The 25,735-nt window shown below is 47.9% G+C and overlaps 1 protein-coding gene across 1 annotated transcript in view; it reads right to left on the bottom strand.

Annotated features, from left to right (window-relative positions):
* Positions 1-25,735, bottom strand: part of Nup210 (nucleoporin 210) — a 92,241-nt gene that overhangs the window by 17,087 nt on the left and 49,419 nt on the right. Inside the window, exons 17-28 of the mRNA XM_027428873.2 lie at positions 22,599-22,791; positions 21,834-21,940; positions 21,280-21,384; positions 21,083-21,184; positions 10,947-11,075; positions 9,679-9,806; positions 9,425-9,560; positions 8,031-8,093; positions 7,748-7,927; positions 5,001-5,081; positions 3,703-3,834; positions 2,043-2,201 (exon numbers count right to left, since the gene is read on the bottom strand). Coding sequence (XP_027284674.1) covers positions 2,043-2,201; positions 3,703-3,834; positions 5,001-5,081; positions 7,748-7,927; positions 8,031-8,093; positions 9,425-9,560; positions 9,679-9,806; positions 10,947-11,075; positions 21,083-21,184; positions 21,280-21,384; positions 21,834-21,940; positions 22,599-22,791 — 1,515 coding nt within the window. The remainder of the gene's footprint in view (positions 1-2,042; positions 2,202-3,702; positions 3,835-5,000; positions 5,082-7,747; positions 7,928-8,030; positions 8,094-9,424; positions 9,561-9,678; positions 9,807-10,946; positions 11,076-21,082; positions 21,185-21,279; positions 21,385-21,833; positions 21,941-22,598; positions 22,792-25,735) is intronic.

Genomic DNA, 25,735 nt, shown 5'->3' with positions numbered 1-25,735 from the left:
TCACTTTACCATCAACATGAGTATATCAACAGTACCAGCACCTTGGGAAGCAGCACCTGTCAGGCAGGCACCAGGGAATGGGGAGGCCTTGTAGTAAATTGGAGAGTAGAGCTCCAATAACAAGAAGGCTGGGCTTCACTCATCTGCCGATTATGTCATGTGGTAAACCCATACTGGCAACAAATAAAACACACCAGTGGGCTGGACCCCACTTCCCTGGTTTAACTTACTCCAACTATAGTGGCTGTCAAGAAGAGAAACTGACATGGAACCACTCAGACTCAAAACTACAATGCCCTGCCTACAAGTCATGGGTTCTGTTTAACCAGAGAGGTCTATAACAGTGTCTGTATGAGTGTGTGTGTACTTGGGCATGTGTCCCTCTGGACACACATGTGTCTGTTACCTGCTTGTGTCTTTATGTAGATACATGTCTATGTGTCCCTGTGTGAGTGTGCATGCATGTGTCTGCTTCTATGGGCTTGTGCACCTGTGCAAGAAGTGGTGCGAGAGTTGGAGAATAGCTATTTCTTTCTTTGAAAATCTGCTTCTTTGTCCCTGAGCCTAGCATGCATGAGGAGAAAGGGGGTGGGCTTTTCTTCTCTAAGAAGGGATATGAACTTTTTTTTCTTTCTCCTGGTAGTCAGTGAATACCTCAATTTTTCTTTGCAGCTTACAAGAGTTCATGGGTTCCAGAATCCCAAATCATCAGCAAGATACCCTTCAAGCGAAACACCCTCTTCAGAGGCAAGTTATCAACTCCTCGTGTGTGTGTGTGTGTGTGTGTGTGTGTGTGTGTGTGTGTGTGTGTGTGTGTGTGTGTGTGTGTGTGTGTGTGTAAGCTCCCATGAGGTTGTATCTGTTTGTGGGATCATGCATGTGTTGTTGCAGAGGTCAGAGGTCATCTTCAGGTGTTATTTCTTAGGCAACATTAACCTTGTTTTTAAAGCCAGAGATTCCCACTACTCCAGGGCTTGAAGATTAGGTGAGTCTGGCTGGCCAGCAAGCCCTAGAAATCCCTCTATCTTTACCTCCCCAGTGCTGGGCTATAACTACAGCCACCATACCAGGCTTTATTTTAAATGTGTAGTAGTGTTCTGCCTACATGCAAGTATGTGCGCTACATGTGTGCCTGGTATCCACAAAGGTCACAAGAGGACATCAGATCTCCTGTAGCTGGAGTTACGGATGGTTATGAACTACATGTAGGTATTGAGACCTGAAGCTGGGTCTTTTGTAACAAGGGCCATCTCTTTAGACCCACATCTGGTTTTTCTTTTTTAAGCTCAGGTCCCCATACTTGCACAGCAAGCACTTCACTAACTGAGCTATTTCTCCAGCCCAACTTTCCTGTTTTACAGGGCCCAGAGGTACAGTCTCATCCAGAAGTAGTAGGGAAAGGTCTAAGAAAGAGATGGTAGAAACAGGCTCTGGCAGGGGAATCTTTGGGCCAGAGTGAGTTGGTCTCAGTGTTGGTCAAAGGTCCTCCTCTCTACATCATAGAACATACTCCTCCAACCCTGTGTGGCCTTGACCCTTTGTCCCTGGGGTCTCTGATTCATCCACACGTGGCCTGCGTGGTGGGCTCCCTGTCAACCCTGGATGTGTTAATGCTAGAAGTGGGGAGAAACAAGCCTGCCTCTATTAGGAAGTGATTGCTAAACAAATGCAGGTGATTAAAACTCAGGCATAGTGAGCTCCCATCCCTATCAGCAGTCCCTAATATCAAGAGACACCCCGCCCCCCCAGACCTCAACTAAGAGTAAGCTGCATTTCTGGGATGCTTCAAGATACTGCCAACCTCCAGGCCTCTGCGCAGGCTATTCACCAACCACTCTCATTCTCTTTGGAGCTGCAGTCAGCCCCATCTCTGCCTCCCCTGGCACCTTTCTATATACCCTACTTTCTATCTGGCTCCTTCCCTGATCACACACAAGGCGAATGTCTCCAATTCCTCAGCAGCCTAAGCAGTCCTAGTGGCTGGGGTGGCACAAGGCCCCCATCCTAGAACTCAGGCCACGGTTACACCCTCTGCCCCTTACCTGAATTTGGATCTCATCTGAGAGCTCTTTGCCAAGGCCATGCAGCTGCCCAGCTGTGGGGTCCATAGCTTTGACCACCAACCGCAGTCCAGTCCGACCTTTCACCCGGCCATGCACATTCATGGCAAAGTTGTACTGAGGCGGGAGCCGGATAGATGCCTGGGAAAGATATCAAGCATGTTTCCAAGAAAGAGGCCCAGGGCCCCAGCATCCCTAGAAGGGTGATAGATGGACATACTGGCCCCAGATAGGTATCTGACTCTTCTCAAAGGCCACTGTCTTGCTGCCAGGGTCAGATGACAAACACAGAGTGGGACAGAGAGTGTTCATCCAGCACCATGGGCCACATTTCACCATGTGGGGGTGTTTAGAAAACTGTGTTCACACAAGAGCCACTGTCTTTAGCAGCACATCCCCAAGCCTTCTGTGTGCACAGGTATGTTAGGAGTCACCCAGAGAGGCATGCTGGACCATGTTGGGTTTCTTGTAGAGCCACTGATATAGGGTATCTGAATAATCACACTGCTGGTGTCCCATGCAAACAATCCAGGCAATACCCTGGCCCTCAGGCCAGGACCCCAGGAAGCACTGGTCCTGTGTTACATAAACTTGGACAGCTAGGAAATTCTTCCCTTGGCTTTGGCCTTCTTCTGCTGCCAGCTCCACCATCCATGGCGAAGACCAGAACAGATCTTCTAAAGCAACCTCACTCAGGACACTGTAACCAAGGCTGCTGTGGCCAGAGCCTAGAGCCAATGAGCTGGTATTGTGCAATTTCCCCCTTGCTGGGTGAGCTCTAAGCAATCCTTTCCTGTTCATGGGCCTTAATTCAGAGTCTGCCCTGTCCAGCCCCAAGATCTCAGAGGTGGCTGGGATCCTGGAGGAGGGGTGATGGACAGGGTTTACCCTGAGATAGACCAAAGAAGAGATCCAGGGCTGCCTGGTACCATGACAAAAAGCAGGTGCAAAGCTAAAGAGCCTACCCCAGAACCTTCTGGAAGTTAGGTGACTTTCCTGAAAGGTCGATACTCTTGCTGTTAGCAGTCACCTGCAGTTGTAGTTTGGCTATGGTTTGCCCCAAAGGGTTCCTGTTTTATAAATTTGGGCACAAGAGGCAATGAAGCTCATGTGGAAGTGGTCACAGCAAAGTAACTGCTGGGGAGGGCACTGTCCTCAGAAGAGATCATCATAGACTTCTTTGACAGTTCCTGTTAATTCCTAAGACAGTGTGTTGAGATGTGTGTATGTAGGTACACACACACACACACACACACACACACACACACACACACACACACACACACACGGTGGGGTGGCAGCAAAGACTCTTCCCTTTCCAAGCCCTGGGTTCCTGTCTCATGCCATCTTTCCGTACACATCTCATACCACAATGCCAACTGCCATGCTGTGACATCACCAACAGGCCTTCAGTAGGGCAATGCAAATACTAGTGCCCTGTTGTGAAACTCCCCAAGCTGAAAACTAAATAACCCCCTTTTCTCCATAAAGTATCCTGCCTCTGGTATTTTGTTATGGAAACAGAACAGAGGTAGATATACCCTAAACAGCAATATGTAGACTCCTGTGAGACAATGCGATGGGACCCTAAACCAGTAAGGATGCTGGTTCAGGCAGGGAGTTGGGATTTCTGGGTGGTTACCTCATGGTGCCTCCCTCGGAGGTCCAGGACATCCCGCTTGGTGACAGACCAGTGGAAGGTCAAGCCTGGCACAGCATTGCCAAAGGAGAAAGGGCTCTGGTTGCTGGTGATTCCAGTGACGTAGACAGGCATCTGGGGAAGCAAGGCCTTGTAATTGCTTGTCCAGCACTGGGTATCCCCTCCCCCACATTCCCATCCTTACTGGTGCCAAAGCTTCCCTTATGCAGTGGGAACTGTGCCCTGGTCTTTCCTAACCTGACAAGGGCAGGGCAGATGATCTGGGAGTTTGACATAATACAAACAACACACATAGGCCGGATAAAACCCCCACCTTGTCACTGTCACAGGGGGCTGTGCATGTAAAGTCCCTTTCTGGACTAAATCCTGGAGTTCTAGGGTGGCCAAGTTTGCCTCACAATATTGCTCAATTTCCCCACACTCTCAGGCCTCTCTCCTGCTCCAGCAGAGAGACTCTGCTGTTGGGGATGGACATAATGGGGTGAACACTTAAACCTGTTTGCTGAGTGCCTGCTGGAAGGTACTGGTGAAGGTGATGTGGCTAACGGAAAAAAAAAAAAAAAAAAAAAAAGATACCAAGCAGGTTGCCTGGGCGATTCCTAGCCCAACACTTACCATTAGACCTCTCTAGCCCCAGGTTCCTCAGTCATGTACCAAAACAGTGCAGAAAAGACTGGGCCTGTCAGGGACACTCATGGACTTTTCCTCATCTTTATTCCCTATGCAATATGGTCTGACAGCCACACAGAAGCACTTACAGCATATTAGATGCTGTAAGTCACCCAGGCACAACTGAAAGCACACAGAGGAGATGGAAGAAAATGTCACTCCATTGTACTTTGGAGACTTGCATGTCCTCAGATACAGAAGAACCACATCCACCTGGGTGATCTTGGGCAGAACGCCACCTTTCTACTCATCTGTGATGTGATCCAACCCCACCTTGAGTACTATTACAATCACCCAATGGAGCAAGTGTATGGAGCATACACTGTAGAGCAAGTACCATAAACCCAAGACCTGCTATGCCAGGCCAGGTGCCAGCCTAGGTGCCAGTAGCCTCAGGAACAAGCAGCTATCAGTAAGAAAACCCACAAACATGGAGCTTTGGGGTAAGGGTTGACACCCATGCTGCAAGTGATCTGAGCCCCACAGATCAACACTCTCCACAGATGGAGGGTAAAAGTGGTTCCCTCACAAGTCATGGTGCACAAGCAGTGGCCTGTTAAGAGGCTGGGCCAGAGCCTAATGCCTCCTGACTCATCAGGCTCCCATCTCACCTGGGTTCCAGTCCTCATTCGTGTGATTGGGGCTCGAATCCTCACTGCCTGGAGCTGTAGCACTTCTACCTCCACATGGTCCTAGAAGAGAGCAGGGGCTCAAGCTACTTGGGATGTTGAAAACCCTCCAGGAGAAGAAGGCATCTGTCCAGCTATGAAACACCAGTAGCATACTCATTTGTCTGAGGAGGTCTTGCTTTGGATGTCTCACTCCATGGGACCAGCCTTTTCTTTCCCCACACACTGGAAATCCCAGTCGGGTCCTAGGTCGGCAGCCCTATCCTATCTGATCCAGCTGCTATAGGTCAGAACTGTGAATAGGGGACCAGGACCCTGATATGCTTTTTTATAGGCTCAGTGGACCTCTTAGGGTAGGCCTCAGACACTCCCAACTCCATACTTGGCCTATCTGCCTCTCTCACTCACCAGGACACAGGGAAGAGTAGAGGAACCAGGTTGGGCCTGATAGCAGCAGGCATTACATCTTCCCTTATCCTTAGCTCCATAAATCAATAAATCCGACCAAAGACTTCTTCAGATGCTTATTCAGATGCTGCTAACTAACGGGGGAGTTAGGCTAATAAGCTTTTTAGCTCTTTAGACACTGCTCGTGTGGAGTCCACCTTCCTTTTCTGTGGTGGTTTGAATGAGAATGGCTTCCAGAGACTCATTTATTTGGGTGCTTGGTCCCCAGTTGGTGGAACTGTTTGGGAAGGACTAAGAGGTGTGGTCTTGTTGGAGGAGGTATGTCACTGGGAGTGGGTTTTAAGGTTTCAAAGACCATGGCATCCCCAGTCTTCACTCTTGGCCTCATGGTTGTGGCTAAGATGTGAGCTCTCAGCTACTGTTCCAGCACCATGCCTGCCTGCCTGCCTGCCTGCCTGCTGTCATACCCCCGCCATGATGGAGATGGACCCTGAAACTAAGCAAACCCCCAATTAAGTATCTTTTAAAAGTTGCCTTGGTCATGGTGTTTTGTTACAGCAATAGAAAAAGTAACTAAGACATCCACCTAGTGCCCTGTTATTTAGGCGAGTGCTTGTTTAATAAGAGAGGTCCAATAAGTCCTTCCTTCCCCTTATCTTTCTCATTGCTCAATTCTAGCTGTTTCTGGACCACCCCTTGGCCTTGGGATGCTGGTGTATTCAGGATTGGACAGATGGAGCCAGCAGCATCTGACAGAATCATATGCCCAGAGTAGATGTGGAAACTATAGGCTGAGCCAATCAGAATAGTTGGTGACAAAACCCCTATACCCTGCCAAGGACCATGATGGGAGACAGGGGAAAGAGAGGGCCCAGCAAGGTGAGAGAAGGCACAGCTGGGAGGGCCAGGGCAAGAGTAGAGAGAAGGTCATGGGGAGAGCCAGGGCTGTGCTTTCTGGCTGATAGGAGGAGAAAAAGGAGCCTATTTCTGAAGTCAGTCTTTTCTACAGAGGGAAGAGAGCAGGACATCCTGAGGTCTTTCATTTCACTCTCTATGATGCCTGTGTGAAACCTGGGCACCACCAGGATGGTTTTATATGCTCTGTGCTTCCTTGCCATCTCCACAAAGTCGATACACAGAATTGGGACAGCTGCCTCTGCCATTCAAAAAGACTTTGTGGTTTAACTTGGATTCTTGGAAGCAGATACTGAAACTGCTAGATAAAGGAGCCAAATCAATGAACTCAATGTCAGATCAAAGTCAGCCTCAGGGAACCAAGACTACCAGACCCATGGGGGTGGCCACTCATCAGGCCCCCAGGCATGTGCTTAGATGCTCCCAGTGTAGAGAGTTGCACAGGCTGCTCACAAGGGGCCTCCTAGAGAGATGTGGTGACCGAGGCTTGAATAAACTACTGCACACCACATAAGCTCTCCCGTGAGCAGAACCACAGGAGCCTTCCAAGATATCTATGTGAGCTACTGTGGCAAAGGAGCTGTGTGTGAGTGTGTAGGGAGATCCAGATATCCTTCTGGTTGTATCATATAGGCCTTCTTGGGAGTAGAAATGGCCACCCACTGCATTCAAGAAAGGGAAGCTTTCAGTCTTTGAAAATTGACTTTCACCTGTAGTCAGCAACCCCACTGGTGTAGGTCAGGGAATGCCTCCAGGAGACAACGGCTGCAACTGAGGCTTCCAGCTTTCCTGCCGGCCAATAAAAAAGCAACTGGGAAATAAGCCCATCAAAGAGCCTAGGCAGCCAGAGACAGTGGGCCAGTGATTAAGGAGGAGGTGAGCAGATGACTAAACTACAAATCCAGGTCTGAAATTACTGGCTGTCATACACCATGCTTCCAGCACCCACCTGTGAATCTAGGCACACACTGTTACACACAGAGCACCTCACCATTACCACATTATCAGGACCCACTGCAGACAGTGCACAAAAGAACCCAGAGCTCTGACCTCAGGCAGTCCTGGGCCAAGGCTCAGAATCACCACAACAGCCGTGAGCCACTAGGAGCTTTGTCACACAATTCACCTGCAAAGGGGGAAGGTAGCAAAACACATACTGAGGAATCCAAAGTACCATGGTTAGTGTTGCCCAGCACAAGTAACCTTGTTATATACCACAGAACCTGTAGGGCTGGGGATATTAGAGATCTTATCCCAGAGAGCAGCTGAAAGAACCTAGGAGGCTCAGTCTGGAGAAGAACCATCTCAGGTCTGGATATGCTCAAGGAGGCAGGGATCAAAACCACAGAAATCTGGCCGCACCAAAACCACCCCCAGGAGCCAGTCACCAGTGACATATGTGATACCTGAGAAACAATGATGACCTTGCCAGTCTCAGCATCCACCGCCTGCACGACCCCCAGCACAGAGCCATTGCCAACCATGAGCCCACGCACCAGCCCAGCACTGCTTACTGCTGCCACGCTTTCATTGTTGATGGAGAAGAGGATGTTGGACTGAGGCTGGGGGCCACCCTCGGAGGTGATCTAAGAAGTGAGAAACAGTGGCTCTTGTCAGGACCTGCCATGCTGGATCCCTCATCATCCCACGAGGCTAAGAATGGCAACAGTGAAGGCATATGGCTCCTACCTGCATCATGGCTCCAATAATCAGTATCACCTTCCTGGGTATCAACCTGAACGGAGGGAAGACCTGGATGTGGAGGCAGAAGAGAGAATGGACTGGCATCTGCAAGTACTGAACATGGGGTATGGACAACCCTCAGCTGAGGGGAACTGGCAGTGCTGGGGAAACCTATAATCACAGAGGTAAGGACCTGATCTCTCAGTGCAGATTTCAATGTGTGGCCCCAACTAGCAGTACTAGTACTTCCTGATGGCATTTTGGGGACCACCAGGAATCCTCTGGTCTAATCTACCTGAGACCTATGAAGCCAGAGGTGGGTCCCTATGATTTGAGGCCTGAAAAGCCCTGTGGTAAATGAGGGTATCTGGGGTCCCCAGAATCCTGACTGCTCTTTGAAGACTTGCCTCCAGCACTACTGAAAGCAAACTGTCTTGGAATAGGGCTCTACTTCAACAGCTGTACCATTTTCCTGCAAAAGAAAGGGCTCAAGAGCAGTCAATAGCCAGGTGGATACCCCATCTCTGTAGCAACCTTGCTCCACAGCCCCCACAAGTTCCTGCTTGTCAAACATAAGAAGTGCTCTAAGGATTGCGTGGAGACTGCTCTGTGCTGAGAATTAGTGTTGGTTGGGCTGCGCTATTTATAGGCCAAAATGAATTCCTCACCACCAGTAGGAGGAAGGCACACTTCCATCTGGAGGCACAAACCGCCTCCACCCGCTTCTGACGGCAGATCAATGAAGCCTGTCACCCCTGTGTGGCTGAGGCCTGTAGAAGACGGTGCTATTGCTGCTGCTGCTAGTGGGTAATTTGGGGATTCTTGGGCAATGTAGCCTGACCCTGGCTGCCCTGACGTCTGCCTACAGTGGGTGACTGTGAAAACATAGACGTAGAGTAACCTACACCACACTGAGAGACAGTGTAGGGGGTCTCAGAGCTCAGGTGATCCTGAACAACTTGCCCCAGGAATCCCCTTTCTGACCTCTTCTGCCTGCACAGCCCTGGTAGGTACTCATGGCCCTTCTGGACCTGGGCTAAGGCTCAGAACTGTCTGGAGGAGTTAGTTCTACACAAGCTAAAATCAGTCTATGGCTTCCACCTGGCCACTGCTTTCTGGAAAGAATCTGCCTGTCCTTTTACCATGGGACAAAAAACAGCATTTCTCTGAACTGTATGGACTCCTGTGCCACAGAAGGAAGTCAACATCTCAAGCTCCCTCTGGTTCTGCATCTCACTGCTGCCAACCACATACTTGGGAGCTGGTGACTGTGCCTTCTGCTCAGAGGACATGGTAAGGCACAGACTTCATCATGGCTTCTCTTTATAGCTGAAATCCCTCACCATAAAGACACATCCAACCAGGATGGAGCCCACACAGAGCAAAGGGAGCAGAACTACCTCAATTTGTTGTGGAGTGGAGCTGACTCTCTGTCCCGATTTGTCCGTCACACTTGCAGACAGGCTGGTCTGGCCAATGGCCACGCCATGCACGAGGAATGTGGCTGTATAGTTGTCTAGAGCTTCATCGAGAGTCCTGAGACAGAAAGAAGCAACTGGATTCCTTCCTTCTCCAAGGAAGAGCTGATTGAGAAGCTACAATGGGAGTCAGCCCCATCCCCAGGACACCCATCCCAACTCCTGTGAGGGCTCACATCAGTGTGATTATCTGGGAGGCAGCTCGAAGCTTCAGGTCCATGAAGGTGAAGTACTTGGCCAGGAAAGGCTTCTTGTAGAAGTCCAACACACGGACATAGGCTTTGACTGCCTTACCGATCTCCACCTAAGGCACAGGCTCAAGAGTCATTTCTCATGATCATTCCCCCAACATGTAACATCCAAGGCTTTCAGGGACAGCATCACCCAACAACAGCTCAGACCTTGGGAACTGGGGACAAGTCATCCAGATGTCTGGGCTTGGACAATCAATGAGTGAAAAATGATGAGTTGATAGTATATGGGGGCTAGGGAGGCTTGACCATAGCATGGGGCATGAACCCTGCTCTCTGCTGGTGGGCTACCAACCAAATTAGAGAGACAGGACACAGTTTAGAACAACATAAGCACAGGGAGCTTAGTGTCTGATCAGCTCACATCTATGCAGCATACCAGCAGGCACTTCAGGAAAGGAGGGCCTGGAGTGCCTACTGAAGAGGAATCTAGTGAGCACGCTGGAGGGAAGCTGCCTGTGGCGGCACTCAGGAGGCTGAGGCAGGGGGATAGTGAGTTGAAGGTCAGCTTGAGATATACAGCCAACTTGTCTGCATAAGAAAATACTCAGGGGAGCATTTGAGGCTGGGTAATAGAATCTTAGTTTTAGGCTAGGAAATCTAAGCTGCCTGAAGATCCCTCTTTCAATGACTAACCTTTTCATCAGCACAGGTAAACAAGGACTAGGCAGCAAGCCCCAGAAGCCTAGCTTCAGCCACCTCAGCTCTAAACCAGTTTCCCGCGGACACAAAAGGGAAGCCTAGGTCTGTTGTTTATTTGCATCACAGGAGCACTTGGCAGTACTGTGTTTTACTCAATTGCCCCTGAAATCCCCAAGAATCTTCATCCTACATTCCGGGGCAAAGCTCCATGCTCAGCAAGGTATATGCCAGACTGGTGACTAACCTATGTGAGCCAGAGGACATGCATTTCCAAGTCAAGGCTAATTCAGTCAATCCTGAAGGCAGGATTTACTGCCAAGCTTTACTGATGACAACTGGGATGAAGAAATATAGCAGGGACATCAGCCTGCACTGTCCACAAGAAGCATGGGAGTCAGAGACGGCAACGTAAGTTCAGCCACTCTGTAGGGGACAGAGTAGGCAGGGCACAGGAGGAAAAGCAAAGGATAGAATGAAACATTTTCCAGGACATACTGTCCCTGCTTTATGTGCATCATCAGAGTGGGACATGCAGAGAAGTGTCTACTGACCTTGTCCACCACTCGGACATAGAGCTCCTGGATATCCGAGACATGAATGATGGCCTTTGCTGGGGCTGGGAAGGCCAGACATAAGTCATGAACCATGACAGTTGATGAGCCTGGGAACAGAGGATGCACCTGCAAAGCAGAGGTGGAGAGGGTCACAGGCCACAAGTCTCATTTCTGCTCAAGGGGTCGTTAGCAGTATCTTGCCTCCTGAGATGCCATCACTTAGGAACTAACTGGCTAGAAGTAGACACAGAAGATCCTCTGTCACCCCAGCAGCCAGGGCATGAACCGAAAATGGGGTGTTAGAGCCAGAGAGATCTAAAGCAGCACTCATCTCAATTTTATGTTTTATAAAAGTGGGGGGGGAGGGGTTGATCAAAGTGTGATGGATGAGGACACACACGGAAACCTAGAGGCAGAAGACTCAAACCCAGGATGGCTTGGCCAGGTGGCTCTAATACAGCAGCACACCCCTTTGAATCTCATCTCATGTGAAGCTGCAAATCAGGAGCTGGTAGAACTGGGGACAGACAGCGGCTTCCAAATGAGTTCTCTGAATTCACAGCACAACAGACCTGATAACAGACCACCCACATCACCTACTTCTGGGCTCCTGTGGGCCTATCCATCTCTGCAACCTAGCTTTGCTTGAAGTCATGACCAACTAACAAGTTTTAGGTGAATGAACAAACACAAGCTTGAATTCCCTAGTCTTTTAGCTCCCATAGTACCCCTTTATCCTTCCTTACCCATGCAGCCCTAGAGACTCCCCTAAGCAACCGCAGCTCCAAGCACTGGTTCCTCGAAGGGGACATCTGACTATCAAACATGGACTTGCCACAACATGTCCTTTAGGCATGTGTTTCAGCTGGGTGACTTCTGGATCTGGGCAGGCAGGCAGGGACAGGGCAAGTTACATTCTGTTACAGTAGGGCTTAGGGGTATAAATGCATTCAGCAAGCAGCTCAGAGTTTGCAAACCTAGTTCCAATACCAAGAATTAGTTGGGTGGGGTGGAGGTGTGTGTGCAAATAGGTTCTCCATCAAAGGAAAATAACCAACTTTCTGCCTCTTCCCCGAGCTGCTGGCTCCAATTTCAAGCCTCACTTCCCTCACCAGATTGGCATGCTCTTCCCTCCACTGGGCTGAACTCCCCCATTACTGTTTGGAATTTTTCAGCTTGCTTTTCCCCTTCATGCTGACCTCCACCTTCCTGAAGACTTCACAGAGCCTGGTATCTGGCACTAGTGGCCTGTACCCAACCTCCATACCTAGATAATACAGAGGCCCGCAGCTTTGAGTGAGTCTGACAAACCAGGTGCTTAAGCCTGCTTAGCTTTGCAGGCAGAACTAGCTTGGTCAAGAATGGGAAGCTCTTAAGAATTCTGCAGAGATCACAGACCCTATGGATTCTGATCCAACAGCTTTAAGATACAGAGACCATGCCTCAAAGGCAGGGTGGAAACAGCCTAGAGATCCAACCCACAGGGGCTCAGTTCCCCATTTAGGAGCACAGCCTCCTTCACAGGGAAACAAGGCCTTCAACATCCAGAACAGGAGGAGAGGAAAGGAGAGAGCCAGTAGGGAGAGTCTAAGCTGAGAAAGGCCTAAGCCCACAGGTAGCTAGGGGTGGATAAAATTGGAAAGCTAGGCCAAGCTGCTACATGCAGGTGTAACTGAGCTCCAGGGCACATCCAAGCAGATGAGGTGTGCCTGGCTTATTTAATATGATGGCTTAAAGTAGATTAACAAAGATCCCAGGGTGGGAATCACACTTACATTCCAAAATGATGGCTGTGGGATCTAAGCTGTTGCCGCTAGCCAGCCTGGCATTAAATATGGGTGGAGAAGCCACCAGTCATCAGGATTTGTTGGGGATGGTTATTTCATTTCCCCTAAAGAAAGCTCATGCAAAATTGCATGGAGGAATGCGCACCTCAGAGAACATGACCCGAGCCCCCAGTCTGAGGCTCATACAGGAGCTGCTGCTGTCAGGAGCTGGCATGTCCTTTATAACCTGAGGAAATTACACGGTACACCCGCTGCAGACAGACCCACATGGGCAATGCAGGCGTGGGTGGACTTTTTCTTTTTTGTTTTCCCCTCTGTCCTTCAATAAAGAAAAAAAAATCACTTTGCACATTTTAAACAAAAGCATAAAATGGCAGTGGGAAAATCAATTGCTCTTCCACTTGGCTTCCCAGAAGATGGACATTCAGCCACCTTCCAGATGACAGAAGGGGAGGACAGCACCAGGCTGCATGTGGCCTGCTCCACTCCTAGACTCACTTCAGCTCACCTTGTCCTGTAATAAAGCTTTGAGTCTGGTGATGAAGTCACTTTGAAGACAAAGAAACAGCATGGAGAGAAGTAGTAACCACATGGAGACACTGGACCACTCCTCACTAGACTGTGTAGGTGGCTCATATATCTCAAGAGTCTTGTCACCACATGCTTCTTGATGGACATTCAAGAACACTGGGAAAACACAGTGGGGGTGCCTAGAATGTGTTCTCATTTCTAAGTGTTGACAGTGCCACCTGAGAATGTCATCAAGTACTGAGCCCAAGGGAAAGTCCTGTCATCAGTTTGGAGATGATGAATGCATTACTCCTCATTAAGAAACTGTATGGCCTATGAGCTCACCAGCCCCACCTTCCTAGGCTCCTGTTCACACTTCTGACTTGTGGCATGTGACATTTTCAGATGGAAAAAGACCCTAGTAATATTTCTGACCATCACTGGGGCCATTAGCTTCTCTTTCTTCTGATGCGCTCATCAATGCCATGAAGTAAGTCAGGTCACTATGCAAAAGGACTTAGATCTATGTCTTCAATCTCTCACCCAGCAGTCTACAGGGATGACCAGAGCTCCCATGAGAACCACAGGTATCCCAGAGTCTCAGCCTGGATAAAAACTTCATGTAGTGGTCAGCTCTGCCAAGTTCCCAAGAGTAAGAGTAGGGCTAGGTACCACACCATCCACAATCAGCCTCACAGAAGATGCAGGACACACCTGAGATCAAGCCCTACAACCATCACCTCCTATCAACTCATCCCCTGTATGCTTCTGCTATGTCCTAGGACATCATGGCTAGCCACGCACTGCAGTACTGGCTGAGCAGTAAAAATGCACTATTATGGCTCACCAGAACAGAGTCTGCAAGCATTATTTCTTGTTACCACCATACTCTGCACTAAAGCTTTGTTGAATGAACACAGCAGAAAGAAGTGTCAAGTGCTCAGGGCACATCAAGCTCTCAGTGACAGGCTAAGCTCAGAGGACTCATGAAATATGAGGAATGGTTGAGAAGGAAGAAATCCTGAGTTTAAATCAGGTAAACACTCTTCTGTGCAAACCAACCAAAAATAAAATAAAGGCCCCTTGCAGAGGGTTCCGGGGGCTGTGTGGGCAAAACTAATCAGCCTTGCTCAGCCTGGGGTTCATTGTGTGGGCATGAAAACTTCCACTACAGCCTGCTGTGTGCGTGACACACTCACATCTCTTCCAAAGACACTGAGAAGCCAACTACATACATACAGGAGCCATTGTGGAGCCTCAACTCCCTATCAATAGGGAAGAACGAAGCATTGTCTAAGAGCTACGTGAGAACGGCTGTGGGCTTTCTTGTCTGTGAAGAAGAGAAATGAGAATGCTGCTAATTAGCAGCTGCAAAATGCCAAAGAAATGTGCAAATGTGTCCTTCAGAGACAGCCTTCTGAAGGAAGCTGGGAGCACCCGTCACAGCCCATCAACACTCTGAAAGATCCTGCAGGTTGGGAGAGGGAGAAGGAAATAGGAACTGATTTCCCCTTGAAGCAGTTGGAGGAGAAAGCAGAGACCCAAGGTCAGTGTTCTAGGGGACCTGCTGGGACAGAAGCCACACTCAGGTCTGCCTCCATGGTACCACTTCCCAGGGTGCCAGACTTGCCTCAGGACAGAATGGCTGCAGCCCACTGTGACTCTGGGAAAATGGGGGGCACTAATACCCACACAGTGGTAACCCAAGAATGGCAGTGTCTGCAGGAGCTCAGAGGTCTTCTAGGGGAAGCTGTAGTGCTGGAATCCTTGAGTCTTTCAAACAAAGGTTTTGGCTTCTATTTGAATACCTCCAGATATGGTGTACTCACTACCTATACATATAGCCAAGCCCCAAATTGACTTTGAAGAGCACTCGTTCCTGAATGAAAGGTCTTTCTTCTGGTCACAGTTTCACCCTCAGCTTACTCAGGAAGGGCAAACTGACTAAGAGGAACTATAGTTGGTTGCTGTGGCAACAGACATACCCATCCTGATTTCAAATTCCCCTCTTCTAGATAGTGGGAAGTTATTTTTAATCTCTAGAAGAACACAAAGATAAGGTATGTTTCCAGATGTGTAGATGAATTTCAACTGAAGCTTTCCTCCTAGTGTCAAGGCACACTCACACACAGGGCTGTGCAATTGTTCCTTCTATTATAAAAGGAACAATGAAAAAGCTTGGGAAAAATATGATTATCACACCTACAGTTCCAGCTACTCAGAAGGTGGAGGTAGGAGGAGCACTTGAGCCAAGAAGTTCAACGTCATCCAGGAAATGTAGGGAGACCTCGGGTCTTAAAAATAAAAAAGCTGGAGAGATAGCTCAGTGGTTAAGAGCACTGGTTGCTCTTCCAGAGGTCTTGGATTCTATTCCCACCATTCACATGGTGGGATTAAAACCATTTGTAACTCTAGTTCCAGGGAATTTGATGCCTTTCTCTGGCTTCTGGAGGTACTGCATGCATGTGGTATACACATACATGCAGGCAAAACACTCATACACTAATAGTAAAAAAAAACCCAAAAAACAAAAAACAAAAAACAACAACACAAAAAACAGTATACATGCTGCTGGAAGATTTTTTTTGGGGGGGGGGTTTTCGAGACAGAGTTTCTTTGTGTAGCTTTGTAGACCAGGCTGGACTCAAACTCACACAGATCTGCCTGCCTCTGCCTCCTGAGTGCTGAGACTAAAGGCATGCACCATCACCACCCAGCACCACACCCCCAAAACAACAACAACAACAACAACAAAAAAAAAACACTTTTCAATAGGAAATTAAAACAGATTAGAAAACACAGACCCGGGGCTGGAGAGATGGCTCAGAGAATTGACTGCTCTTTCAGAGGTCCTGAGTTCAATTCCCAGCAACCACAACCATCCATTATGAGATCTGGTGCCCTCTTCTGGTGTGCAGATATACATGGAAGCAGAAGGTTGTATACATAATAAATAAATAAAATCTTTAAAAAAAAAGAAAACACAGACCCAAAGCATAAGATAGTAAAGGAGGAACAGAAAAACAAATGGTCCCCAAGCCATAAACAGAGCCAGTGCCTCTTGTAATGCAGACAATCACATCAGAGAGCTTGGGGAAAGGAGCATTCTAGGTGCCTTGGAATCTTCCAGCAGCATGTACAGCATGTATACACATGTCCCTCTCATAGTTGCTATGACTGATTCCCACTGGCCCCAAATCAGCTGCATTTGATGTTTCCGTGCAGGTGGACACTGAGTGTTTGCTGACCACTAATCTCACCAGTGTTGTATGTTAAGTCAGCCTTGCACAGAGCTGAGCTAGAACACAGGTAGGAACCTGGAGTGAGGTGCACCCACTGCACTCCCCTCAGCTACCTGTCTCCATCTCCTCTCACCTAGCTTCTCTGATGCTGTCTCTGTATTAACCTAAACAAGATGCAGAGATGGCTGGTTATTAACCCAATCAGGCAGCACCACATGCATCTGTACTCATGAGCAGGTCCTTAGGTTCCTTAGCTTGTTGGTTACTGAAGCGCTGGAACTCCCCTAGGTCTACAGAGGTCTGCACTACCACCATCTATGTGTCTATGAATGCCTTTGTACAAGAGCTGGTCTCCACTTCCCCAATCAAGAGAAAGGGGATACAGTGGGCATCTGCTCCAAGTCCAATGTCATCCAGTCTTGTAGCAGAAAGACCCATGACAACCTCAACATGCCTGTGGCCAGAGCCCTACAATGTGACCACACTCTCAAAGATCCTGTATGGTGGAAGCAGAGGTTTACTATCTGGTCAAGGGAGCAGTATCGTTGTCCAACACCCTGCACCCTTCACTCACAGGTGGAGAGAGAAGTCTTGAGCAGGGGCAGGGCAGGCAGCATCAGGAAGATACCCATTCATTTCCCACTGGAAGCTCTGGGAATCAGATAAAACCTGGGAGGAATTGAGTCTGTTTCCTTCCAGAGGCTCAATCTGCATTTAAGCTAGCAGAGGGAAGGTAGGATAAGGATGGGGTGAGTAAAGTTAGCTGCCCTTATTCTCACAAACACACTTAAAAATTCTTTTAGTCTAGCTTAGAAGCTCCAGGACAATACCCCTTTGGGGCATCTATAGAATGCCCACATCATGCTTAATGGTAGAATGATGCAAGCTTTCTCCCTATAATCTAGAGTAAGACAATGTTGGCTACTTTCATCACTTCTATTCAACACTGTACTAGAGACTAAAGCCAGGACAATACAGCAAGAAAAAGAAATTAAAACTTCCTAATTCGAAGGAATGGAGTCAAACTATCTGTATTCACAAATGACATGATCACACACACACACACACACACACACACACACACACACACACACACACACACACACACACACCAAAAAAAAAAAACCTCCACAAAATACAAACCTAGGGAATTCACTAGAAACTCAAGAGTTCATCAAGGCTACATAGTATGAGACCAACACAAAGAAATAAGCCATATGTTAGAAAAATAAAATTTAAGAAAACGATTCCATTTAGAATTATTAGCATGAAAAAGAATACTTTGAAATAAATTAAACAAAACTAATATAAAACTTAACACTCCAACTGGAAACACTACCAAAGACATCAAGGGAAGCCTAGGTAACAGGGCAACACCTCACATTCATGGACAGAGGCGGTGTATATATTTAAGGGGCCAACCTAAGTCCTGGCAGAACTCTAACTGGCTTCACGAACAAGTTGACAAGTTGACTCTAGAATGTATACTGAATTGTAAGGGACCCAAAACAGTCAAAGCGGACTTGAAATAGCCAGAAAACTCACACTTATGGATGTTCAAACAAGCAATGGTAATCTACACTGTGGTTGACACAGGAAAGATATGCAGGTCAACACAGAGCTGAAGCAGAGCTGGGGCCTCAGAACTAAGTTCATGTCTCTGATCTACTGGCTTTTGACATTGATGCCAAAATCATCCAGTACAGAAAAAAGAGAACAATGCTGCTAGGACAGCTGGACAGCCACATGCCAGAAAGGTCCTGGATTTCCATCACACACCACAGTTAACTCAGTGTAGACAAAACACAGAAGACAACAGGGTAAATCTTCAGGAGCCCCATTTGCCATGGAATCTCAGGGTGACATGAAACACAGGAACACAGAAGGAAGGCCACCAAGACCTCTCACCTCCAAGGTTCAAAACCTACATGGTGGAAAAAGAGAATCAATTCCTGCAAGTTTCCCTCTGTCCTCCATATACATGCTGTGGAATGCATGCTCTCCCCACCCCAACAAAATGAACATATAAATAAATGTAATTATAAAGAGATATTATACTGAATCAAAAAATTTTAATTTATTATTTTTATTTAACAAAAATTAAAAACATAAACTTGAATGCATGCTACTGGGGCTGGAGAGATGGCTCAATGCTTAAGAGCACTGGTTGCTCTTCCAGAGGACCTGGGTTCAATTCCCAGCACTCACATGGCAGCTCATAACTGTCTGTAACTCCAATTCTGGAGGATCTAACACCTTTATACGAATGCATATAAAATAAAGTTGAATAAATTTTAAAAAAGCATGCTACCAAGAAAGTAAAAAGATAAGCTTTAATGAAAAATGTGCATATCACATCTCATGAATGATTTACATATAAAATATAATACGATATTCTACAACTTAATAAAAGAGTAACAAACAAAGGATCTAAATGGTCACTTGTACAAGAAGACACAAGAATGAAACACAAAGACACTGAGTGACTTCACTCATCAGGGAATACAAATCTGCTTCACAAGGAGAAGCTACTGCACCTACTGGATTGGCTGGAATATCAAGGTTCTGAAAATTACAAATGTTGACAAGGATGAAGAGATACTTGCACTCTCACCCAGTCCTGGTGGGATGGGACATGGGAGACAATCAGAACATTATATGCAGAGTTCCCATTCCTGAGCATGTAAACAGAGATGAAATGATGTATCCACACAAAAAAACATACACAGGGCTGGAGAGATGGTTCAGCAGTTAAGAGCACTGACTACTCTGGAACATGCTACATCACAGAAACATGCTAGGCAAGGGCCAAATGCAGCATGATTCCATTCACTTGAACTGTACAGAATGGGAAAAAATCTATAGGGTTAGACAATAAATTAGTCATCAAAAGCTGGGACAGGGCATGAGTTTGGAAGAACTCAAAGGTGACACGTAGCTATAGGATTTCCTTTCCAGGCATGCAAACACTCTTAAGCATGATGGTAGGGATGGCTGCTCACATCTGTGAACCTACTAAGAACCTCTGCACAGTACAAAGTTGATGAGATGTAGGGGAATCACCCTGTAGTACCAGCATCAAAGGAATCAATAGAGGCACACACTGCCACCCCTCCCCCACCCCTGGTAAGGTTCATGCCTTTGTCCTCACCATCTTCTGATACCCAGCACCACAGTTAACCTTGAGTTCATACTCAGTTGGTTCCTGTCACTTTATACCTGTCAAGCTCAGAGCTATTAACTTTGTGATCTCTAATTTAAGATAGCTGGTGAAGGCAAAAAATCATGAGAAACAGAAATGTGGGAAGTTAAACCCACAAACACCAGGACATGATTGGAGCCATGCCACCAACTACTGAGTAGGAATGGGCAATGTGCTCCAGTGTTTTTGAAAACAAGTGCTAGGCCTAGATCACTGACTGGGTCATGGCCCTCCCTGGAATGTAGGTGCCTCCTGTGCTGACTAGTTTTCAAGGGCTCAGGTATAGGAGCAAGGCAAGGCCAAAAGTAAAGAGCCTGGGAATCACAGACAGCCAGTTAACTAGACTTCCTGAGTTAAGGCCACACCACCTCCATTCCAGCACTATGTCAGCTTGGGTCTCTTCAGAGTCCAGGGGAGCCTTGCCTCTTTGGGAATGAGACAAGTATACTTTCAATAGAGGAAGCAGACTTTGGGCTGAGAGCTGCCTGGTGGCAATGCCCTGTCTGGCAAGTGCTGGCACTGTGTGGGTGGGTATCTTTCTGGACTTCCTTTCAGGAGGAACCTTCCATTTAATGACCACATAAATACCCCATCAGACACATGTGAGACATTTAGGATAGTTCTTTGCCATCACTCCTTGACTGTATTAAGAAAAGAAGGTTTAGGAGCTGGAGAGATGGCTCAGTGGTTAGAATATTGGCTGGCTGCTCTCCCAGAAGGTCTGGGCTCGGTTCCCAATACCCACATGGCCTTTCAAAACCATCTATAACTCAGTTCTAGGTAATCTAGCATCCTCTTATGGCTTCTGAGGTCAATGTATCAATGTATGTACTTGTACACATATATGCATGAAAGCAAATGCTCATACACAAAAAATAAAACTAAATCATTGAAAAGAAAAAGGGTTTAAAGAACTCAGACCCTGTATAATAAAAGAAAGGCTAAAAGTACAAGTAAGGTAACTGCAGGCTACACAACAAGAAAAAAGCAACTCGGGGTATGAGGAACCCTCCAAACCAGAGGTCCAACCAGGTCCTTTTCTGTGAGAGTGGGAGAGGGTGAAGCGGGCACTATGAGAGCTAGGAGAGAGTGAAGGGTGGAGCTTTGAAGTGAAAGTTTCTTAGGGTTACTCAAAAGCCATTTATGTAATAAAAGATAATTAAAAGATGAATCAGATGACTGACTAAAAGGAAAGAATTAGTTAATTAACAGTGCAAGTAATTGTAATACAGAAAAGAAAGCGCAGAGGTGGCATGGGAATGGCAGAGGCTTCAGAGTGACTGGGAATCTCAAGGCCCTGCTCAGTACATGCTGGGTGTTATCAAGTGCTGGCTTTCTGGGATAATCTGTCAACCTGACTAGACAGCTGGAATCCCAATTATTCAAGCTTACCATAGCCACACCCCGAGTGTCCTGGTAGGCCACCTTGATGATGTCTGGGGTACTTGCATTGAGGAAGAAGTAACCAGAGCCTTCTGTGATGTGGAGCTCTACCTGGAGGGAGATGTGGGGATGGAAGTAATCAGGGCTGGGTGGCACAGAGTACAGGGTGCCTTGCTTGAAAGGGTGGTGGGGGCAAAGGGTCATACCTGGACACCAGGATGGTTATAGATGGTCACTTCCTCCGGACTGACCCTCACATCCTCTACAAGAATAAGCTCGATGGAGGCTGACACAGGTATTAGAGGGTCATGCTGAAAAAGAGAGGCCAACACTGTCAGATCCAGAAGACAAGGGCATCATCACCAGCTACCTCCAAGAAGAGCAGGGCCAGATGCCCCAGGTGGTGACCTCATTCTAGGAACGGAAGCTTCAAGCAGTGTCAATACCCAGGGGAATCCTGGGAGGTAGAGGTGAAGGTCTTAAAAGGGTGTCTGTGGGCTGTGAGGCTTAGTGGGGAGCCCAGTGAGGCCACTGAAAAGCTAACAGGTTCCTAGAAGAAGAGGTAAAAACGGAATACAGTAAAGATATTTAGGGCAGGGATAGGTGAACATCTGCCTGAACCCCTCAAGAGATGCTGGGGAGAGAAAAATCAATCAGGTAGTAACCCCCTACAAGGGAGGTCAGGGCCCTCTGACACCAGACACAGCAGACATCCTGGTGTTGCCCATGGTCCCATCCACTCATGTCCTCTGGGACATACCGGTTGCTTCACTCTGGCTGCACTCAAGTGGGATTGCTGGTAGCCAGTTGCCATGGCAGAGATGACTGTGGTTCCTGATGCCTCATGAACCGAAACTGCCTGTAAACCTGAGGGCACAGAGGGGAAACAAATGTTAATAACAACCCCTTGGTTACCTTGCTGCCAAGTCAGCTTCAAGTTTAAAAACAGGTAACTGAGTTTTCTGAGGCTTTTAGTCCTGTAAAGGTTAACAGGCTCAACACTGGGCTGCTGAGGAGTTTGCCAATGTCACAGCATGGCCAAGGAAACTAGGACAGGAGACCTTTTTGTTCTGGGTCCTGAACCTCTAGTTCCTACCTCACATGCCTATATGGGATTAAGGAACACAGTGAAGCTGGGTGTTCCAGTGCAGGCCTGGAATCCCAGCACTCAAGAAACAGGAAGACAGTTTGAGGCCAGCTTGATGGCAGAGGAAGACCTTGTTTAAAAAAAAAAAAAATCCATAAAAAACACAGTAGCCAGGTGTAGTGGCACATGTTTTTAATCCCTGTACTTCAGAGACAAAGATGAGAGTCTGTGCCAGCCTGGTCTTCATAGCTGGGCTAGCCAAAGCTACAGTGAGACTCTCTCACTCAAAAGGGGGTGGGGTGGGAGATGAACTCTCTCTACATTCCATGTTTTAGCTCTAAATGAGGGAAGCCCCAGACACCTAAGGTCCTAGGCATGAGCAGTGCAGGACCTGGGTGTTCAGGGCTCCACCACCCTCTGGCTCAAGACCTGACTCACCATGTAGTTTCTTCTGGCCTTTCCCATCATCCTGGGATACCAGCTGCATGGGCTGGTCAGGCTCAGTGCTGGCCAGCAAAGGCCGGGAGGACTCCCACTGGATGCTCAAAGAGCTGAAGTTATCAAATCGCCGGCCCTGTTGATCATAGGCACCCAGATCTAACAGGGGATTTCGATGACTCGATACTGGAACCTAAAAGAAACAGAGATCAGATGCCATAAGCATGCCATGAAACCAGCTGTTTCCCTTATGGGCTCAGATGACCCTAATGAATGGGTGGGGGTGAACTGCAAACCAATGCTCAGGAATGTTACCAAGGTGCCCCGAAGCCCTATCCAAAATGGTTCCTGCTTTTCCATGGGGGAATGACTTCCCCTTTCCCTAACAAAATGGCACAAAAAGTCTACAGCAAGGAGGCAGCCAGGAAGAGGCAGGAACATCTCCCCAAGCCTGGACCAACCCTTGGCTCCAGTTCTTCCTGACCAGGAAGGTACAAAGGTCTCCATCCTTGGCTTCTCCAGTCAGTGTAGGATGCAGAACCAATATGTTGGGCCTTTTTTAAAAAAATAATTTTTAGATTTATTTATTTTATGTGTATGAGTTTATCTGCATGTACATATGCACCCCTTTTGCCTGCAGAGGCCAGAAAAGGGCATCAGATTCTTTGGAACTGGAGGTATGAATGGTTGTGAACTATATGGGTGCTGGGAACTGAACCCAGTCCCCCAAGTACTCTTAACTGTTGAGTTAACCATTTCTCCAGGCCTGGGAGTTTCTTTTAAATATGAATCCTGTGTGGTTATTTGGGAGACAAATTCACATTAGTAATTCACACTAAAGTAGCAAAATGGGGTGGGCTTTAGCAGAGTTTACCATTTACCAATTATCTAATACATTTAAGCATAGCCCAGAAGGAAGAACTATCCTCTCTCACCTAAGGGTAACTGTATCACTGAGTCTGGCAAGTGAGATATGACAAGTGATTTGTGACAATTCCAGGGAGGCAGCAGGGGTGGGTAGGTGGGATGGGGCTCCAAGGCCTAAGCACAATCTCTTTCTCTTCACAATGATGCACAACCCAAGACTCATGCTCCACACCGCAAGAGCTGAACTTACACTATGTACTTAAGACGTGGAGCTGTGGGATTAGGGGTTGCTACTGTGGCACAGTGAAGCCCATCCTGACTGACATTGCCAACAGGCTCCCTTCCTCTACATCCAGGAGCCCTCTCCAGCTTCTGGTGGCTCTCCTGGTTCCAGACAACACCTGGCCAAGCATGCTGAAATTTAAAAGAGCCCCTTTTTGTGCCAGCAACTCAGCTCACACCAAGAGTTTTAATGACTGGGCAGGACACAAGCTGGGGAGCTGTGAGTGTAGACAGGAGCTGCAGAGGTTCATCCCCAGCCACCTTACCCCTTCTCCCAGATTCAATATCGGGTAGAAAATCAGTGCTTTTCCTGGAAAGATATCAGCTCTATGCAAGCATGCCTGCAGGCTGACTGCAACTTTTCCACTTTACAAAACAGAAGGCTGTGGTTCAGACACTCTACAGAACTTGCTCACAGTCTCACAGGCTTAGGGTAGAACACGGTAGGTCAGACTCTCCAAGGACTTCCTATGACATTGGTTTCTCCTCGGGCACCAGCTCAACCCAATCCTGGACTAATCAGTCCCCTGGTACACAAGTAGCATCCAAGCTTGGTGAGAGGAACACTGGCTGACCTGCCCGGAGGAGCTGGTCTGCCTACAGTCTGTCATTCCCGCTAGTTAACTCTACTCTGGTGTCTCACCTTGCCAATAATTTACACTGAAAACTTGTCTTAGGTGGCCTCTGGATTTGGAGCGCTATAAAATTAAATTGATATTGCACCCAGATGCACCTCGGGGATATATCTTCTTCAAGGTCCCCTAATGAGACCATAAATCGCAGGGGCCATGCCTGAATGGCTGGCTCATGGCTCAGGAACACAAGGACTGATGGATCACATGGCAGTTCTGTGTCCAAGGTCCATTACTTCTTGCTGACACCAACAGCACACAGTCCATTCTGAGTCAAGCTACGCAGTCACACCATTACCTTTCAGTCCAGAAGCAGCTCTGGGTTCACCCAATCTGGCTGCAGAGAGACCAGGAACACCATGCTCAGCTCCTCACCAACGTTTACAGATGGGGAAGACACAACTAGATCTGCTTCAGCTCAGCAGCACAGACTGCCAACATGAAGGCCCTGCTCTCCAGGTAGGCACCCACTCCCCATGCCCTTGCTGTCTTAGTGTCCCTCAGTCTGCATGAGGGTGCCTCCCGGAGGGACTCAGGGACAGAGCTCAAGGTTGTTTGCTGAGCTCTTGGCAGGAGCCAGGCTCTGTTCTGGTGACTGGCAGAGACTAAACTAGGCAAGCAAATTCTATAGTGACAGGTCACTGTAGGTACATGATAGTGGGAAAAGTAGGAGGGGGTCAGGTGTGCTGAGGCAGGTGCACCTTTAAGTGAAGAAGACAAAAGAGAATCTGAATAAAGAAATCAGAGAGGTTGGGGCAGGGCAGTAGGGTAGGCATGGGGCCAGGAAGAGGAAGCTACAAGTCCCAGGGCTCAGTCTACCTAAGCCCCAAGCACTGCAGCAGGTGGAGGGAATGAGAGGCATTCAAGCACGAAAGGCATAGACTCAGAGATAAAAGCAGCCAGGGACCAGGGACCAGTGACACAGGGTCCCACAGCCAAAGAAGGGACTTGGCTTTCTCACTGGACTCAACTGGAAGCCACAGGCAGTTTTAAGGAGAAAACACAGAATAATGAATAATGGCTACTCTCTGGACTCTGCATCCAGTCACATAACCCCCCATCACTGGCTTCCATCACCAACCATCAACAGTTGGCTCCCAAAGTTCCCTCCTGCTGGACTGGTTCATGGTAGAACTTCTGGACTGACTCTGGCTCATTACCTCTGGCAGGGGACCCAGCAGGCAGATGTCTCCTGAAGATCCAAACTTAGCACAATGTTGTTCCCTCTACCAAGGACCACTACACAAAACAGATATGAACTGAAAGGTAAAACTTGCAGACAAACCAGGCAGAGAGACAGGCGATGTGGGGTCCCATGCATGTTTGACAGCTAAAATGATACATAAGCAGAGTGGA

Source organism: Cricetulus griseus, chromosome 8 (genome assembly GCF_003668045.3).
Source record: "Cricetulus griseus strain 17A/GY chromosome 8, alternate assembly CriGri-PICRH-1.0, whole genome shotgun sequence".
Taxonomy (NCBI): domain Eukaryota; kingdom Metazoa; phylum Chordata; class Mammalia; order Rodentia; family Cricetidae; genus Cricetulus; species Cricetulus griseus.
Note: the sequence above shows the minus strand (reverse complement) of the source record. Positions and strands in the feature narration are given on the sequence as shown.